Consider the following 17,753-nt stretch of genomic DNA (forward strand, 5'->3'; position numbering starts at 1 on the left):
AATCGATGTCACGTATTCCAGGAAATTCCAATAGGTATTCCTATATTAACATTTTACAAGAGTGAAAATCTTACAAAAAGAAACGCTTGATCTAAATCATTGAAACTAAGTGTACTCCAAAAAGTAGGAGGTGGTATAGTCGTTCCGATATCATTGAAGAACCAAGAAGATGACAGTATATACCAGGTTCGGTCGCTAACGCAGCAAATCGCCATTGAAATATTTGAAAAACTTGTCCCCAAATTTATTTAGCCATACCCATATACAGGTCTGGTCGAACTAAACGTGGAGAAGGTAGAAATGTATACGCCCAGTTGAAGAATGCGAGCGCGGGCAAACGAAATACAAATGCAGTTGCATTGGGCTACTGGGCAATAAACCTCAGCCGTTGACAAGTGGTCGATAAATTGCCCAGCAGTGCAGTGCAGCAATGCGGAATTTTTTGTGATTCAGGTAATTTTAATTTATTATAGGCACCTTCTATTAATCATTCATTTTACAATAATGAAACTTATTAAATTTTATTGCGAGGCGTTTTTTACACGTTCAACTGACTTCGGAAAGGCCACTGACTAGGTTCCAGCGTCGATTTTTTTTTTATTAAAATTGCGCAAAAAATATAACTACCTGAACAGGATATACGCCCATGTAAAGCTTTGGTTCAGTATGTTAAAAATATAACATTATTAACAAAATCATTTCTTTTAATAATTTTGACATACTAGGTATACAGGGTGATTCACAAATGGTGACCCAAAATGAAACCTCGTATTCTTTGGTAAATTTTAAGGGGAATTTTCCTATAAACTTTTTATCTAGAAAGCTTCGTTAAAAAGATACAGGGTGTTAAAATTCAAAAAATATTTTTGTTTCTTTTAAATAATTTAAAAACTATTAAGTGAAATAATTTGAAATTGGGTACATGTATTTATGTAAACATTGTCCAAAATCTGAGGGCTTTTCCTAAAATTTACATGCTTCAGTGTCGGGAACATACAGGGTATCGGTGGTAGGCATATTTATCTGTAAAGTAAAATAGTACTTTACGGCAACAACCATGATATTTTCGGATTCGTCTGTTATGTTTTTCGACAAAAGCCCGATTTTCGAGTAAAACTTAAAAAAACGAACACACTTCGATATTCGAATATAAAGTGGGCTGCGATAGCAACTTTTCATCAAATTCAAGCAAAAATTTTCGAACAAATTACATTTTCGTTACTAAAAAGATATTGCGCCAGTGTTCGTGGAAATGGAGGCATTTTTGAGCATTTACTCAAATGAAATCATTAAAATGGTGACTAATGTTATTAATTTTTTTATTCGAATAAATAACCGAATGATTGTCATGTCATTTAAGTAAAAGAGTGTTTTCAGTTGGTTTTTTAAGTTTTACTCGAAAATCAGGCTTTTCTCGAAAAATATAAGAGAGTAGTAATTTGTAGAAAATTGAAAGACGAATCCGAAAATATGGTTGTTACCGTAAAGCAGTGGCGTACCTACTATTTTATTCAGAAAAATATGCCACCGGTACCTTGTACCTCCGCCACTGGAGCATGTAAATTTTAGGAAAAGCCCTAAGATTTTGGACAATGTTTACGTAAATGCATGTGCCTAATTTCAAATGATTTCAATTACTAGTTTTGAAATTATTTGAAAAAATTAAAAATATTTTTTGAAGTTTAACACCCTGTATCTTTTTAACGAAGCGTCATAGATGAAAACTTAAAATTCGCCAAAAAAATTCATTTTTTGTTCACCATTTGTGAATCACCCTATATATTAAAAATAAACAAAGTCTAAAGAAGATTAACGAAAATTTGTGTGTACCAGATTTTAATGATTGAAGAAGTCATGTTTGATGCTCTGCCTCTAAAACAAGAGAACAAATCACTCAATTTTTTGATATTCTTGCATCTTTTTTTAACACACCCCCAATATGACAATATTTTAATACATGCTATTTTATAAATTTCTGTCTTATTAAAAAATACAAGTATATACAATTCTAAATATTTGCATATTTTTTCGTTTCTAGAATTAAAAATACTTCGCGTTCGAAGAACTCATACTGCGCTTTTTTGTCCATCAACCCCGTCGAACCCAAAATACCTTCATGAATATGAAACGCTTCTAAATCTTGCACAAAACTCCATATCACATGCGGAAAAGTGACATGTGATATCGAATTATTCACATTTGGCAGGTACAGGGCTGCTACACGGCAAACTGCCGGTTCGCATGCAAGTCTAGAGTGACTTTTGACGGGTAATTTCTCAAAATACTCCAATCATGTCAGCCTAGAACGGCAGTTAAATTGTAATTATCCCATAAAGGAGTGTCCTTCGGTTCGATATACGACTGCGTGCCGTAAACATTACAAATTACTTGTACGGGATGGATTATGGTAAGTCAATAAGAAACATTTTCGCTTTAAAGGATAGTCATAAAACCTTTTACTGAAATCGAATGCAATCTATTACCAGTTTATTATTCAAGGTGTTAGAACTTTGACTGCCTTAATTCTAATATACGGTAGAATACATTAAAATAAACAAAAAAACCTTATATGAGATGGGTCCTAAACTCAACCATTTCCGAGAAAAAAATAATCAAAATCTCCAACTTGATGTACAAAAGTTCAATTAATTAAGCAATATTGATATAACTGCGTGCATAGAATTCCGTAAAATACAATGTTTATCACTTTTTTGAACTTAATTCTAAAAAATAATTAGCGTTGTAATAAATTTAAAATTCGATAAAATTCATATCGAGCAATGTGACAACGGCGCGGCGGTTAACACGAGATACTAGGGTGTCCAACAACCACCAATACGCAATTCAGTTGGTATCTGGATTTGGCCGTGTTGGAGTGTTTTTTGCGTACCACTATTTCCTTTTCTTGAGGTGTTTTCCAGGGAGTGCGAGAAAATTGACTTCAAATGTGTCGAAGCATTTTCGGACATAGGTTTATAGGAACTTTCTTTCTTATTTTTGGTCAAGGAAACTCCTCCTGAAATTTTTCGCAATATTAATGGGACACTGTATTTCTTGATGTACGTAAATTTCTTCTTTAGTGGTTCTACCATATATCTGCAATCCTTTTCACGTAGTGATAATATTTTTGTTATTGTTTGGTTTACTAAGTATTTTATTCGGGAGGTGTGGAAGTTATCAAAACGGAATTGCTAATAGAACATCCTCCTTCTGTTCACTATTTTGTCGTAATGTCGTAATTGCACTTTAAAAAGTTACTATAGTCTGTTTGGAAAAGAGAGTAATAAAACCCCGAGATAAGAACCGGCCATGGGCGTGCTAATATTTCGTTTCAGGTAATTATCGGGTAATGACAGGGATTGGAAAATCGACTATCTACAGACTTTTAAAGGAAACAAAAATGAACAAGATACTGTAAATCCCTCAAAATCACCTACAGGGAGGTCAAAAGTCGTTATAGATGATTTCTTCAAAAATGTCATTCGCAGAAAAGTACACTCATTTTATTTTAAAAAAGAAATACCAACNTAAATAATTTAAAAATTATTAAGTGAAATAATTTGAAATTGGGCACATGTATTATGTAAACATTGTCCAAAATTTGAGGGCTTTTCCTAAAATTTACATGCTTCAGAGGCGGAGATACAGGGTATCGGTGGTTGGCATATTTTTCTAAGTAAAATAGTACTTTACGGCAACAACCATGATATTTTCGGATTCGTCTTTCAATTTTCCACAAATTATTACTCTGTTATGTTTTTCGATAAAAGCTCGATTTTCGAGTAAAACTTAAAAAAACGAACTGAGAACACACTTCGATATTCGAATTTTAAAATTATAAAGTGGGCTGCGATAGCAACTTTTCATCAAATTCAAGCAACAATTTTCGAACAAATTACATTTTCGTTACTAAAAAGATTGCGCCTGTGTTCGTGGAAATTGAGGCATTTTTGAGCATTTACTCAAATGAAATCATTAAAATGGTGACTAATGTTATTAATTTATTTATTCGAATAAATAACCGAATGATTGTCATGTCATTTAAGTAAAAGTGTTTTCAGTTGGTTTTTTAAGTTTTACTCGAAAATCAGGCTTTTTTCGAAAAATATAAGAGGGTAGTAATTTGTAAAAAATTGAAAGACGAATCCGAAAATATGGTTGTTACCGTAAAGCAGTGGCGTACCTACTATTTTATTCAGAAAAATATGCCACCGGTACCCTGTACCTCGGCCACTGGAGCATGTAAATTTTAGGAAAAGCCCTCAGATTTTGGACAATGTAAATGTATGTGCCCAATTTCAAATTATTTCAATTACTAGTTTTTAAATTATTTGAAAAAATGAAAAATATTTTTTGAAGTTTAACACCCTGTATCTTTTTAACGAAGCGTCATAGATGAAAACTTAAAATTCGCCAAAAAAAATTCATTTTTTGTTCACCATTTGTGAATCACCCTATATATTAAAAATAAACAAAGTCTAAAGAAGATTCACGAAAATTTGTGTGTATCAGATTTTAATGATTGAAGAAGTCATGTTTGATGCTCTGCCTCTAAAACAAGAGAACAAATCACTTAATTTTTTGATATTCTTGCATCTTTTTTTAACACACCCCCAATATCACAATATTTTAATACATGCTATTTTATAAATTTCTGTCTTATTAAAAAATACAAGTATATACAATTCTAAATATTTGCATATTTTTTCGTTTCTAGAATTAAAAATACTTCGCGTTCGAAGAACTCATACTGCGCTTTTTTGTCCATCAACCCCGTCGAACCTAAAATACCTTCATGAATATGAAACGCTTCTAAATCTTGCACAAAACTCCATATCACATGCGGAAAAGTGACATGTGATATCGAATTATTCACATTTGGCAGGTACAGGGCTGCTACACGGCAAACTGCCGGTTCGCATGCAAGTCTAGAGTGACTTTTGACGGGTAATTTCTCAAAATACTCCAATCATGTCAGCCTAGAACGGCAGTTAAATTGTAATTATCCCATAAAGGAGTGTCCTTCGGTTCGATATACGACTGCGTGCCGTAAACATTACAAATTACTTGTACGGGATGGATTATGGTAAGTCAATAGGAAACATTTCCGCTTTAAAGGATAGTCATAAAACCTTTTACTGAAATCGAATGCAATCTATTACCAGTTTATTATTCAAGGTGTTAGAACTTTGACTGCCTTAATTCTAATATACGGTAGAATACATTAAAATAAACAAAAAAACCTTATATGAGATGGGTCCTAAACTCAACCATTTCCGAGAAAAAAATAATCAAAATCTCCAACTTGATGTACAAAAGTTCAATTAATTAAGCAATATTGATATAACTGCGTGCATAGAATTCCGTAAAATACAATGTTTATCACTTTTTTGAACTTAATTCTAAAAAATAATTAGCGTTGTAATAAATTTAAAATTCGATAAAATTCATATCGAGCAATGTGACAACGGCGCGGCGGTTAACACGAGATACTAGGGTGTCCAACAACCACCAATACGCAATTCAGTTGGTATCTGGATTTGGCCGTGTTGGAGTGTTTTTTGCGTACCACTATTTCCTTTTCTTGAGGTGTTTTCCAGGGAGTGCGAGAAAATTGACTTCAAATGTGTCGAAGCATTTTCGGACATAGGTTTATAGGAACTTTCTTTCTTATTTTTGGTCAAGGAAACTCCTCCTGAAATTTTTCGCAATATTAATGGGACACTGTATTTCTTGATGTACGTAAATTTCTTCTTTAGTGGTTCTACCATATATCTGCAATCCTTTTCACGTAGTGATAATATTTTTGTTATTGTTTGGTTTACTAAGTATTTTATTCGGGAGGTGTGGAAGTTATCAAAACGGAATTGCTAATAGAACATCCTCCTTCTGTTCACTATTTTGTCGTAATGTCGTAATTGCACTTTAAAAAGTTACTATAGTCTGTTTGGAAAAGAGAGTAATAAAACCCCGAGATAAGAACCGGCCATGGGCGTGCTAATATTTCGTTTCAGGTAATTATCGGGTAATGACAGGGATTGGAAAATCGACTATCTACAGACTTTTAAAGGAAACAAAAATGAACAAGATACTGTAAATCCCTCAAAATCACCTACAGGGAGGTCAAAAGTCGTTATAGATGATTTCTTCAAAAATGTCATTCGCAGAAAAGTACACTCATTTTATTTTAAAAAAGGAATACCACCACTAAACAAAATTTTAAGTGAACTTTCAGAGGACAACGATTTGCCAAAAATCAGTAGAAGCAAATTATGGGCCGTCTTACGAGAGTTGAATTTTTGCTGGGAAAAACAGAACAGGAAGTCAGTTCTTATCGATAAAGATGAAATTATTTGTTGGCGAAGATCCTACTTAAGATCAATTAGAAAATTCCGTGACGAAGGGAGGAATATTTATTATCTAGACGAAACTTGGGTCAACGAGGGATATACTGTAACAAAAGTATGGCAAGATGAAAATGTAAAAAGTTTTCGACAAGCATTTCTGGACGGACTTTCAACACGGTTCAAGGCACCTTCAGGTAAAGGGCGAAGATTAATAGTGACACATATAGGTAGTGCCAGTGGTTTTGTAGATGGCGGTTTACTTTTATTTGAATCTAAAAATACAGGTGACTATCACGAAGACATGAACGCAGATGTTTTCGAAGAGTATTTTACACAGATGTTGGATCTTATTCCTCCGGGGTCTGTAATTGTCATGGATAATGCCAATTACCATTCACGGCAGACTGAGCGGACGCCTACGACTGCTTGGAGGGAAGGAAAGCCGATATAATTCAATGGTTATCCGGAAAAAAACATGGTGAAAAAGGAACTTTTGACACTTGTCAATCTTAATAAAGATCAGAAAAAATATGTTATCGATGAAATGGCAACAAATCGCCAAATAACGGTACTACGGTTACCACCTTATCACTGTGAACTTAACCCAATCGAATTAGTCTGGGCGCAGGTAAAAGGAGATGTAGCGCGAAATAATACGACGTTTAAATTAAGTGACGTGAAAATTTTGTTTAAAAATTCCTTGGAACGAGTAACTGCAGATAACTGGCAAAGATGTATACATCATGTACAAAAAGAAGAGGAGAAAATGTGGAAACTCGATAATTTAATTGACGTTACTGTTGAACCTATCGTTATCAATCTAGGAGACGAAGATAATTCATCAGAATATTCAGAGGATGAATTTAAATATACCTACTTTTTTATTTTCTTTATTGTACATTTATACAACACTACATTTACTCACCATAATTTGAATGTTCAAAATACATATATTTTTGTGTGGAACAAAAGTCTATTCATTAAATTTAAATAAATATTTTGATAATAATACTGAATAATTTTATTTGAATTACTAAAAACCCTCTTAACCTAGTTATGATGCTTAAAGTAGCCTCATGTTTTGAAATGCTGTTTTTATATTGTTTACTTGTATGAGAAATGGACCGAGAAATTGAAGCGGCATAGACAAAGACGGATAGTCGGAGATTAAATTTTAGCTACCTGCTACAATTTATACAATTTAGTAAAGTCCGATCGCACAAAGTTTTTTTAAAAGTACACCTCATCTACACCGAAAATACATAATATAAAAATATTGAATATAAGCACCAGTACTACATTTATTTACGATTTGCATACATAATAAGCTTTTATTACTCTCTTTCATTTCTAAACAGACTATATAAAATATTAACGAACTTGCTCGGGTTGAATAGGTATTAAAAAATAAATATTAAGTGGTAATTTTCTAGATGAATGATAAATATACCAAAAATACATTGTTATATCGACGGCTGAATATTTCAGCGCTATTGTGTGTGATTTGCTCATACATACAACCGCAATCCGGCAAAAACGAATATTGGATTGTTTTTCTAATTTACTTTGAATGAAGTGAATTGCTGTTAAATCATTGAAAACTTCGATGCACAAGTTATATTTTTCAGAAAATTTTATGAATCAACTAAATCAATAAATCAATAATTTATTTATATCCCTATGCACTTACATGAGAAAATGGTTTTCATCTAGAATACTATTGCAAAATAAGTATACTCTATATATGCAGAAATAATGCGATTACTGACTTCTAGTATTCAATGACGATTGAATAAGTCAAAAAAACCGTGCCAAAAACGTATCTACTTACGCGAATTGAACGCTCTGCTTTTGCCACCAACCGTAGTCGTCCATTTTCGGATCAATGCTCTTCTGCCTCTCAGACTTCCCCATTTTGAAAGTTTATCTTGCGAAGATGAAGCACAAAACGATAATTTTGCTTAACAAAAATTTCACACTACTTTGACAGCTAAAGTCAAATTACGATCATTATTAACGAAAATAAAAACAAAAACATAGTGTCACACCATCCGTTACATATCTTCGTTACATCTTAATTTAAATTTAATAAATTATGCAAAAATTATTCATTATATTCATATTTCATTATTTCTCTCTCTAGATATTTAAGATACAGGACAGTCTAAAGAAATTTCACAAGAAATTATATATTTACGTTTTATTTTAACTTTCAATGGCACATAACTGTAAAAATTGTTGATGAAAAGGATCAATTTCTTCTTCACGTTCATCTGAAAATAAGGAATAATTAATTTATAAAAGCTATAATTGCATGCATTGTGTCATTTTTAGTTGGCTTACCTAAAACAATGACCTTTCTTAAAATTTGCTGAGCCCATTGGATTCTGTCTTCTTTGTTAGCTGGGCCCCAATCTTCTCGAGGCCTCAGTGAACACTTTATTCTCTATAAGAAGTAATATTTGTTAAATTGTTGTAAGATACAATGCTTAATATGATAAGTTTATTCTTTTTAAAATTACATTGTTACAGCAGTTTAAACTGAAATGAGTCTACTACCCTCGTATGTAAAAGCTATCAACTATTCATGAAAAATTAATGAAACCACATACATGAAACCTACGACTGAACCATTAATATTTAATGATTTCAAATACCTGTTAGGGTCAGTGATAAATGAGTAATGAACTTTGAAATTAGGACGAGTGAAGTTTCCAGAGTTTTTATCATATCTGTCTCCTCTACTAAAAGATGTTCTTTTTAACAGTAAAATATTATTCTGAACTTACATCAAATAAGTCACCTTCTTCAAAATATAGCAATCTGTACCCCATATACATTGGTATGCACATCATCGACATAAAGCAAGAAGACCATCCCAAATCGATTGCCCAATCGGGATAAGCAATGTCGTTGTAGGATATTCTTGTATTGTACGCAATCACTGTGAAAAATATAAACTAAAAAATTCACAAAAATAATCTTCACTTTATAGTTATAGAATGAACGTAATTTTTTAAAATATACTTACTATCAAAATGGCAGGCGTAGTTATCTTCCAGGATATTATCCAGAACCAGGATATCTTCTCCCCCGTCATGAATTCCACATCCTGCTTGAAATTGTTGACACCATATGTCCATCCAACGATAAAAACTTCCACTAGACATATCAGGACTAAGGATATGGAGGCTGCATACCAGTCAAATAACTGAATCCAGTACATACCACCCTGTTCCAAAAAATGTTAGTTCTTAGTTATATATATTATTTCAATTTTACCCTACTCGAAAGGTATCTATCGACAATGGCATTTCAAACGTTGAAGAAGAAAGAAATAAATATCCTTACGCCTTTTTCACATAATGCGGCGACATTTTATCGCTTACCTTCTCAAAAGATATAAATTTATCTTTAATACTTACGTTCGTCGTATAGATGATAGACAGTAGCATCGTAGCCACCATAGACAACAGAGTCACCCACGGTTTGTACTTTCTCGATTTCGGATACTCATCTATAACACTATTGACAATTGACTCAAAATTCACAAACTGAAACAAACGTATTTCTATGGTTTTCATTTCTTTAGATTATATCTTCAATAGCTGGTGAGAATTGATGAAACAGAAAGATGATACATTAACTTACCATGCTGTCTAGACCTAGGAAGAACAACATCAGGAAAAACAGCACCGCCCAGAAATGAGGCCAAGGTAGCAGACTGATGGCCTCTGGGTAAGTAACGAAGGCAAGACCTGGACCACTCGTGGCAACCGTCGAAACTGGAAGGCCCGTCTCATGTGACATGAAACCTATTACTGAGAAGACGACGAATCCCGCAAAGATGCTGGTTCCACTGTTTACCAAAGGGACTATAATGGAATCCCTAAAGGTAGAGATTAATTCAGATTGATACGTTTTTAACAGATTGCGACAAATAGTACAGCTCTATTATTTTTTTTTATTATTTTGATTTAAATAATTCAAATTTTCATGAGAATAGTACAAATATCCATCTTTCGGATCAAACAACATCTTTTGACTACAAATATCATAAAAACAAATTTCATTGTAAAGGATTTCATTATTAATAGTTATTTATTCAACACTTGTATATAATGGTACTATAATTTCTTTGGTTTTAATTGCCTATAGCTCACTAGTGAATTCATGAATGAATAGTGAACTCATAAGCCACTAGTGAGTTATGAAACCCTTGGTTACAGACACAATTTAGGTTGACACTCGCATCCTTTGTAAAACATACATTCATTTCGTTAAATAACATAATTAACGGTAATATACAGGGTGTCTCATAATTAGCTGCCAACCCTGAACAGGCCGATTCTATGATCAAAACTAAGTAAAAAAGTTCATATGAACATGGGCCCGGAAATGCTTCCTAAGGGCACAGGGATCCATTGAAGAGGGAGGAATAGAAATCATTTTTTTGCAATATCTCTCAATCGCGTTGTGATAAATGAATGAAATTTGGTATACACAGCTAAATTTTGATGAGCAATTTGATGTATTAATCCATTTATTTCCACAAGGTCCATTGGGGTGGGTACGGGGGGGCCCTTGGTACTTTGCGTGTGTAACTTTTTCATCTTTGACTTTTTAACAAATTGGACAGCAAATTCCGTTTTCCCGAACTGTTTTACGTTAAAAAGGTACTCTTGTTTCAAATCGTTATCTTTAACGGTTTCTGAGAAAATCGCTCTTGAATTAATCCCACTTTGGTCAATTTCATAGTAATTTAAACAAAAAATAATAATAATAATTTTCCTTTCCTCTCTTTTCCATTTAAAGGATTAATTTTTATTTAATTTAATTTTTTATTATTATTTTTTTATTAAAATTAGATTAAATTTAAACAAAAAAATTTTTTTTGTTTAAATTACTATGAAATTGACCAAAGTGGGATTAATTCAAGAGCGATTTTCTCAGAAACCGTTAAAGATAACGATTTGAAACAAGAGTACCTTTTTAACGTAAAACAGTTCGGGAAAACGGAATTTGCTGTCCAATTTGTTAAAAAGTCAAAGATGAAAAAGTTACACACGCAAAGTACCAAGGGCCCCCCCGTACCCACCCCAATGGACCTTGTGGAAATAAATGGATTAGTCCATCAAATTGCTCATCAAAATTTAGCTGTGTATACCAAATTTCATTCATTTATCACAACGCGATTGAGAGATATTGCAAAAAAATGATTTCCATTCCTCCCTCTTCAATGGGTCCCTGTGCCCTTAGGAAGCATTTCCGGACCCATGTTCATATGAACTTTTTTACTTAGTTTTGATCATAGAATCGGCCTGTTCAGGGTTGGCAGCTAATTATGAGACACCCTGTATAAGTCACGCTGGGAAATGTTTTTCCCAAGTGACTTACATGACGTAACACACGAGTGCCATATAAAATTTTATCCAACACTTTAACAGAATTTCGTTTTAATAATAAATAAAAGTAACTTAAAATTTCAAGTCAGAAAAAGGAATTTAACAAAATGAATGTATTTTTAAATATTACAAAGGATGCGAATGTCAACCTAAATTGTGTCTGTAATCAAGGGTTGTCAGTAAACAAACAATATTTTTTAAGTTGAAGTCACGTTGAAATGCGGCTACTGCAGGCAACATTCCGGAGAAATCAAAATCTATTTACAACAAAGAACTGAAGGAATTTCAAGATTGGAAAATCAAAGAAGGGGTGAAAGGCGTAAATGAAGATGTCTTGCTGGCTTATTCTTTAAATTTAAGTGAGAAATTAGATCCATCCACATTGTGGACTAAATATTCCATGTTCAAGTCAACTTTGAGAGTATACAAGGACATTGTAATTTCTAAATTCGGAAAACTAGTGGCATTTCTAAAGTCTAAGCACAAACATTTTCAACCAAAAAGATTCAAGGTCGTAGAACGAGAACAAATCGAACAATTTTTGCGTGAAGCCTTAGACGAAGATCATAATATGAATAAGGTAAGTTCTACTGAATAGTTTAACTGAGTTATATTTATTAAATTTGTCGTTTTAGGTGGCGTTGATATTAGGAGTTTTTGGCGCTTGCGGTTGCAAGGAATTGACCCATCTAAGCATAGACGATATAGAGGACAAAGGGCAGTACATCCACATCATGATTTCAAATACTAAAACGAACAAACCAAAAGAAGCTTCGCTGTGTTAAATGAAGAATTTTGTGTTAATCCAATTGAATTAATTAGAAAATATTCTAAGCTAAGGCCTCAAAATGTGCAGCATAAAAGGTTCTCTTGCAATTTTCAAAAGGGAAAATGCACACGTCAATTTGTTGGCATTAATAAGCTATCAAGAATCCCTAATGTTGTTGCGCGATTTTTGGGTTTGACAGATTCTAATTTATATACAGGGCTTGTTTAGCGCATCTGCAACTCTTTTGGCCAATGCTGGAAGAGATATTACAACACTCAAACTCCATGGTGAATTGAAATCATCTACTGTGGCACAAGGTTATATAGAAGAGTTAATTTCCAGCAAAATTGATATTGCTAAAAAGATACAAGGGGTGCAAACTCCTGAAGCAAGCACAAGTAAATGGGCAACCTGTTCTATAAATTTACCACAATCACAAAACGATTCCAATAATCTTTTGGCATCAAATTACGGCTTTACCATAAATGTTAATGTTAATATTAATAAGTAGATTTGCAGCATTTTAGGTTATTTCTTGACTTATTACTCTGCCAAATTGGTTTTCTAATAAAAACCAGAAAAATAAACCAAACATTTGTCTTTTTATGATTTCTATGTCACTAGTGGGTTATAAGTCATAGCTTACTAGTGACTTATGACTTATAACTCACTAGTGACTTATAGGCCACATTATTCCTTTAAAACCAAAGAAATTATATACAAGTGTTGGATTAAAAAATATATACTACAGGCTTGCCTTTTATTATTGTTCCTGAAATCATTGTAGCTCGCCATGTTGGGTATACCACCCCATCCTGGTCCTAACGAAAAGAATATCTGTACAGCGGCGTCGGCCCACACCTGTGTAAACATCAAATAAACCATTATATTTAAATCGTCCTCATCACACCCACCTTCTTTCACCTTTAAATTGGTAAGCTGATCCCACTGGGGGTAAATATAGAAATAAACCCCATCCCATGCACCCGGCAGTGTTAAACCTCTTATTAGCAGGACGAAAAGGACGAAAAATGGAAAGGTGGCAGTGAAGTACACGACTTTTCCTACGGTTTTCACTCCTTTAGCTATGCACAAATAGGTCACGATCCAGGATATCAAATTGCTGGCGAACACGGGCCATACTATGTCGCCTATGTCATCGATACCATCTGAAATTTGAAGGATTCGGAAGCTGGAAAGACATGAATCAAGAGGAGCAAATTGAATTACTTGATTTGTTGCACTTACTGGAAGAATTCGTCTGCGGGGGTCCTAGTCCTTTTGAAGGTTGAATCCAACGTTTCATTTAAGGCAGACTTTAGTTTATTGTTTCCCAGCTAAAATTTGATGGTTAAAATACAGAGAGTAAAACGAGACTTATACTAAACCAGATCAAAGTTAATAGGTACATCATCAGAGTTGTTTCTGTTACTTGAGTTTACCATAAAAACTTTGTGAAAATAAAGGCTTACAAAACTTCTACAAGCATCTAAAGATCGCGCAGTAATTACATTAAAACTGGCTTCGGTCAAAATTGAAAATTACTGTGGATGAAGTTCCGATCATAAAAAAAATTACAGCTTTAGCTTGTAAATTATTTTACAAGTTAAAGCTGTAAGTTTAACTTGTAAATTATTTTACAAGTTAAAGTAAAAGAAAAAAGTAAATAGATACTGACTGACAACATATTGAGAACTGTTGGAATTCAGAGGAAATGATTGGATTAGTCAGAATAACTTTCAATTGGTACAATTTTACCGATATCAAACTAACACCCAAACAAAAAATATTTTTAAATGTACAAAGATGACAGTTAAGAAACAACGATTTTTAAAATGAGCAGTAGATATAAAATTTTAGCGACCGTTTTTTTTATAGACATATCTTGCATAATACCGATATTAAGAGAATTTTTTGAGTAGATTAAAATTTAATGCATGAAGTCCTTATCTACTCTGAAAGAATTCACTTAATTTAATATAAAAAATTTGATGTACAAATATTTTTGACCTGATTTTGTTCAAACTTTATACAGGATGTCCCGAAATTAATGGGACACAGAACAAAGGTATATTCCTTACATCAAAATAGTGCTAAACTTATCTTATAGGCTATTGATTATATCTAAAAAACAGGGTTAAAAGGAACTATAATGTTCAAGCAATTTTATTGCATGAATCGTTCAAAGAGTCATTTAGTTGAAAAAACTGCGAAGTGCTATTAAAGTAGTGGGTGGAAATTAGAGATAGGGGTGAAAATGCACACCTTTCAGTTTTTTAATTGTAGCTCGAAAACGAAGCAAATTTATAAGAAAAATTATTTAGAGAATTGAATTTCTCATCGAAATGGCTTATTTCAAAAAATTAAAAAGAAAATTTTATGCAAAAAATCGTTAATAAACAATTCGAAAAAAAGCAAACAATTTTTTGATTTTTTTTTTACCTTTTTGCTTCTAGTCTTTTTTTGAGTAAAGATAAGTATAGTCATTGCTTCATAAAAGAAAAGTAGATACAATTTCTTTAAAAAAAAAGAGGTTGTACAGTATTTTTGGATGAGAATTGACTGATATACCTGTATGGCCGCTCAAACTTTGCCAATTTTTCGATTTTCGTCGCGTTTATCCTTATAGGTTTTAATTCTCATTTTTTGCAAAAAAGGAAGGGTTCGTTCAAGGATTTTCATCACATGACTTGTTCGAAGGGTCATTAAAAATGAAAAAACCGCGGGGTTCTATTAAATTAGAGAGTCGAAATTGAAGATAGGGGTGAAAATGCACTTTTGCAATTTTTTAAATATAGCAAGAAAACGAAGCAAAATTTCGGTATAGTCCATAGGAAAAATTTTGTAGAGAATTGAATTTCCCACCAAAATGGCTTATTTAAAAAATTTAAAAGAAAAATTTTATGCAAAAAATCATTAATAAACAATAAAAAAAAGTAAAAAATAAGATTTTTTGATTTTTTTTTACTTTTTTGACTCTGGTGAAATTCAGATTCAATTCAACAGGGCTCAACACATGATTTCTAACAACAGCGTAACGAAAGTTTATTTTAAATTCATGTTGAAAATAATTGTTTTAAGTAACTATACCTAAAAACATTTATCTTGGAAATTAAATTGCATCCAATGGAAAAACAGTAAATAAATCGAAAACGGTTGAATTTATCGACATAAAACAAGTTTGTGTAAAATAAATTTAAAAAATAATATTTTTCTATTAAAACTTTCATACACACACTGAGAGAAAAGTTATGACCAATTTTCATCAACCAAAAGTACATTTTGTAGCGACCTCTAACCGTTAGCGCAGTTAAGTCCGGATTCGTTTTCCTGAACCCAGAAAACCCCCGAATTTAGATTTTCAAAGTAATTCTTTGAAAACATTCTAAAAATTTAAAATATTTTGAATTCAAAATTTTAACTTTAACACCTTGTAGCTTTTTTATTATCCACAAATGGACTAAAGTAAGTTTATGTATATAGCACTATTTTGATGTAAGGAATCTACCCTTGTTCTGTGTCCCATTAATTTCTGGACACCCTGTATAGTCGGTGTATAGTACTAAGGCTACTCGTACCTTTGCACAATTTTCTGTGTTCCAATCGTTATCACAGTCCACCCAAGGCAGTTTACTTTGAAAACAATTGGCTAAAAATATCAGAGGGTAGGAGCAAATCGTGTTAAAGTAGGTTGTTACAATTATGTTCACTACAACTATTGCATAACCTGCACCTGTAAAAATAAAAACAAATCAATTACAATTAAATTAATATGGTAATTTTATAAACCCGTTTTAGGATTTTCAGCAGTTAATAATTGTTTTTTAGTGACCAGTAAAAATATATTTACCTTTAAAAAGTGGCGCTATTTTAAATAAAGTGATACACCCGGTGCTTGCAAACTGCCCCAGCGACGTCTCCATGAAAAATAGTGGTATTCCACAAAAGAATAACATGAATAAATATGGTATTAGAAAAGCCCCTAAAAATATAATTCTTTCAAACTAGAAACATAAAAATATGGCAAGGGAGGGCATTCACTTGCTGATTTAGTTCCAATATTTTGGGGATAAATAAGGTAGCATGTTAGGTACAAATAAGGGAATTGAATTATACCTTGTCAAGAAATTGATAACAAGAAATTGGTTCGATGCAATATATGGGGTGACCCAAAAAAATTATAGGAAAGATAACAAAAATTCTAATTCAAACTGCAAATAAGAGAAAATAAATGTACACATTTTTATTAAAATGTATCAATTCTTCCTTGTTTTAAGCAACCATTAATTATTTTACTTTTTAAAATATCTTTTTTTGGGATATAATAATGAAGTTAATGTTACTTACCCCCTCCATTTCTGTAACATAAATAAGGGAACCTCCACACGTTACCAATCCCTATAGCATAACCCAAGCAAGACAAAAGAAATTCTGTCTTATTATCCCATTTTTCTCTCTCTGCTACAGGTTTTTCCTTGGTGGAGTTAATTTTATTATTCTGATGCGTTTGTTCAGACATAATATCACTGTTTTGCTCTTCTACCTGTCCTTTAAAACAATACATTACTTTTTCATTTTTTTTAAAATAGTTTTAAATCAAATTGTTATCCATGTATGAATTTATTTTATCAAATGGTAAGTTAGTTAATAAAAATGTAATTACTGAAATCAAAATATAATTAAACTTCTTTTATGATGTTTCATGATAATTATTTGCGACCACAAGACACTCAAGACATACATTTTCCGTAAAAATGTTGCGGGAAAGATTTTATTATATTTGAGCCATTTGTTATGTCCATCTGAAGTTACATAAAGCGGAATTTATATACACAACTTTGATAAAAAAGAAAGGAACGAGCAAAGCAAACGAAGCCCTCAAGAAGTCGTTTAATGTATTGTTGTGTTGTGTCCTTTGGGCATTTCCATGTATTTTTCCTTGTAAGATAAAATAAATACATATACATACAGACTTTTGAAACGATATTAGAAGAATAAAGAAGAGGTTCACTAAAAGTTGTAACCAATTTTTTATGATAGCATTGCCGCCTTATTAGTATTCATAATTCGTATATCGTAAATACAGTTGTTAATATAACATCTGCAATTGTAAGAGCAAATATTATACAGGGTGTTTATTAATTGAATGCCGATACTTAAGGGTGTGAATCCTTAGGTCATTTTAAGAAGAAAACTTAATATCAACATATGTCCTAAACCTCTTAATTTTTG

At 32.4% G+C, this 17,753-nt stretch overlaps 1 protein-coding gene across 1 annotated transcript; it reads right to left on the reverse strand.

The window, feature by feature from the left end:
* Window positions 1–8,544: 8,544 nt before the first annotated feature.
* Window positions 8,545–17,085, reverse strand: LOC108907213 (sodium- and chloride-dependent glycine transporter 1-like). Its single transcript, XM_023454493.1, has 12 exons — window positions 16,869–17,085; window positions 16,372–16,503; window positions 16,100–16,254; window positions 13,770–13,858; window positions 13,446–13,713; window positions 13,279–13,382; window positions 9,999–10,236; window positions 9,773–9,901; window positions 9,379–9,579; window positions 9,137–9,307; window positions 8,691–8,793; window positions 8,545–8,620 (listed from the first exon to the last, which is right to left on the reverse strand). Exons 1-12 carry the CDS (start codon window positions 17,083–17,085, stop codon window positions 8,553–8,555), a joined length of 1,875 nt encoding a protein of 624 aa, XP_023310261.1. The 3' UTR covers window positions 8,545–8,552.
* Between the last annotated feature and the right edge of the window lie 668 nt (window positions 17,086–17,753).

This window comes from Anoplophora glabripennis, unplaced genomic scaffold, assembly GCF_000390285.2.
Source record: "Anoplophora glabripennis isolate ALB-LARVAE unplaced genomic scaffold, Agla_2.0 scaffold303, whole genome shotgun sequence".
In the NCBI taxonomy this organism is placed as follows: domain Eukaryota; kingdom Metazoa; phylum Arthropoda; class Insecta; order Coleoptera; family Cerambycidae; genus Anoplophora; species Anoplophora glabripennis.

Coding starts and splice junctions, on each gene's coding strand:
- LOC108907213 (XM_023454493.1), bottom strand. CDS start 17,085: ATGTATTGTTTTAAAGGACAGGTAGAAGAGCAAAACAGTGATATTATG. Junction 16,504..16,868: donor ATGTTACAGAAATGGAGGGG/GTAAGTAACATT, acceptor TTATATTTTTAG/GGGCTTTTCTAATACCATAT. Junction 8,794..9,136: donor AAGAAGGTGACTTATTTGAT/GTAAGTTCAGAA, acceptor TACTTCTTATAG/AGAATAAAGTGTTCACTGAG.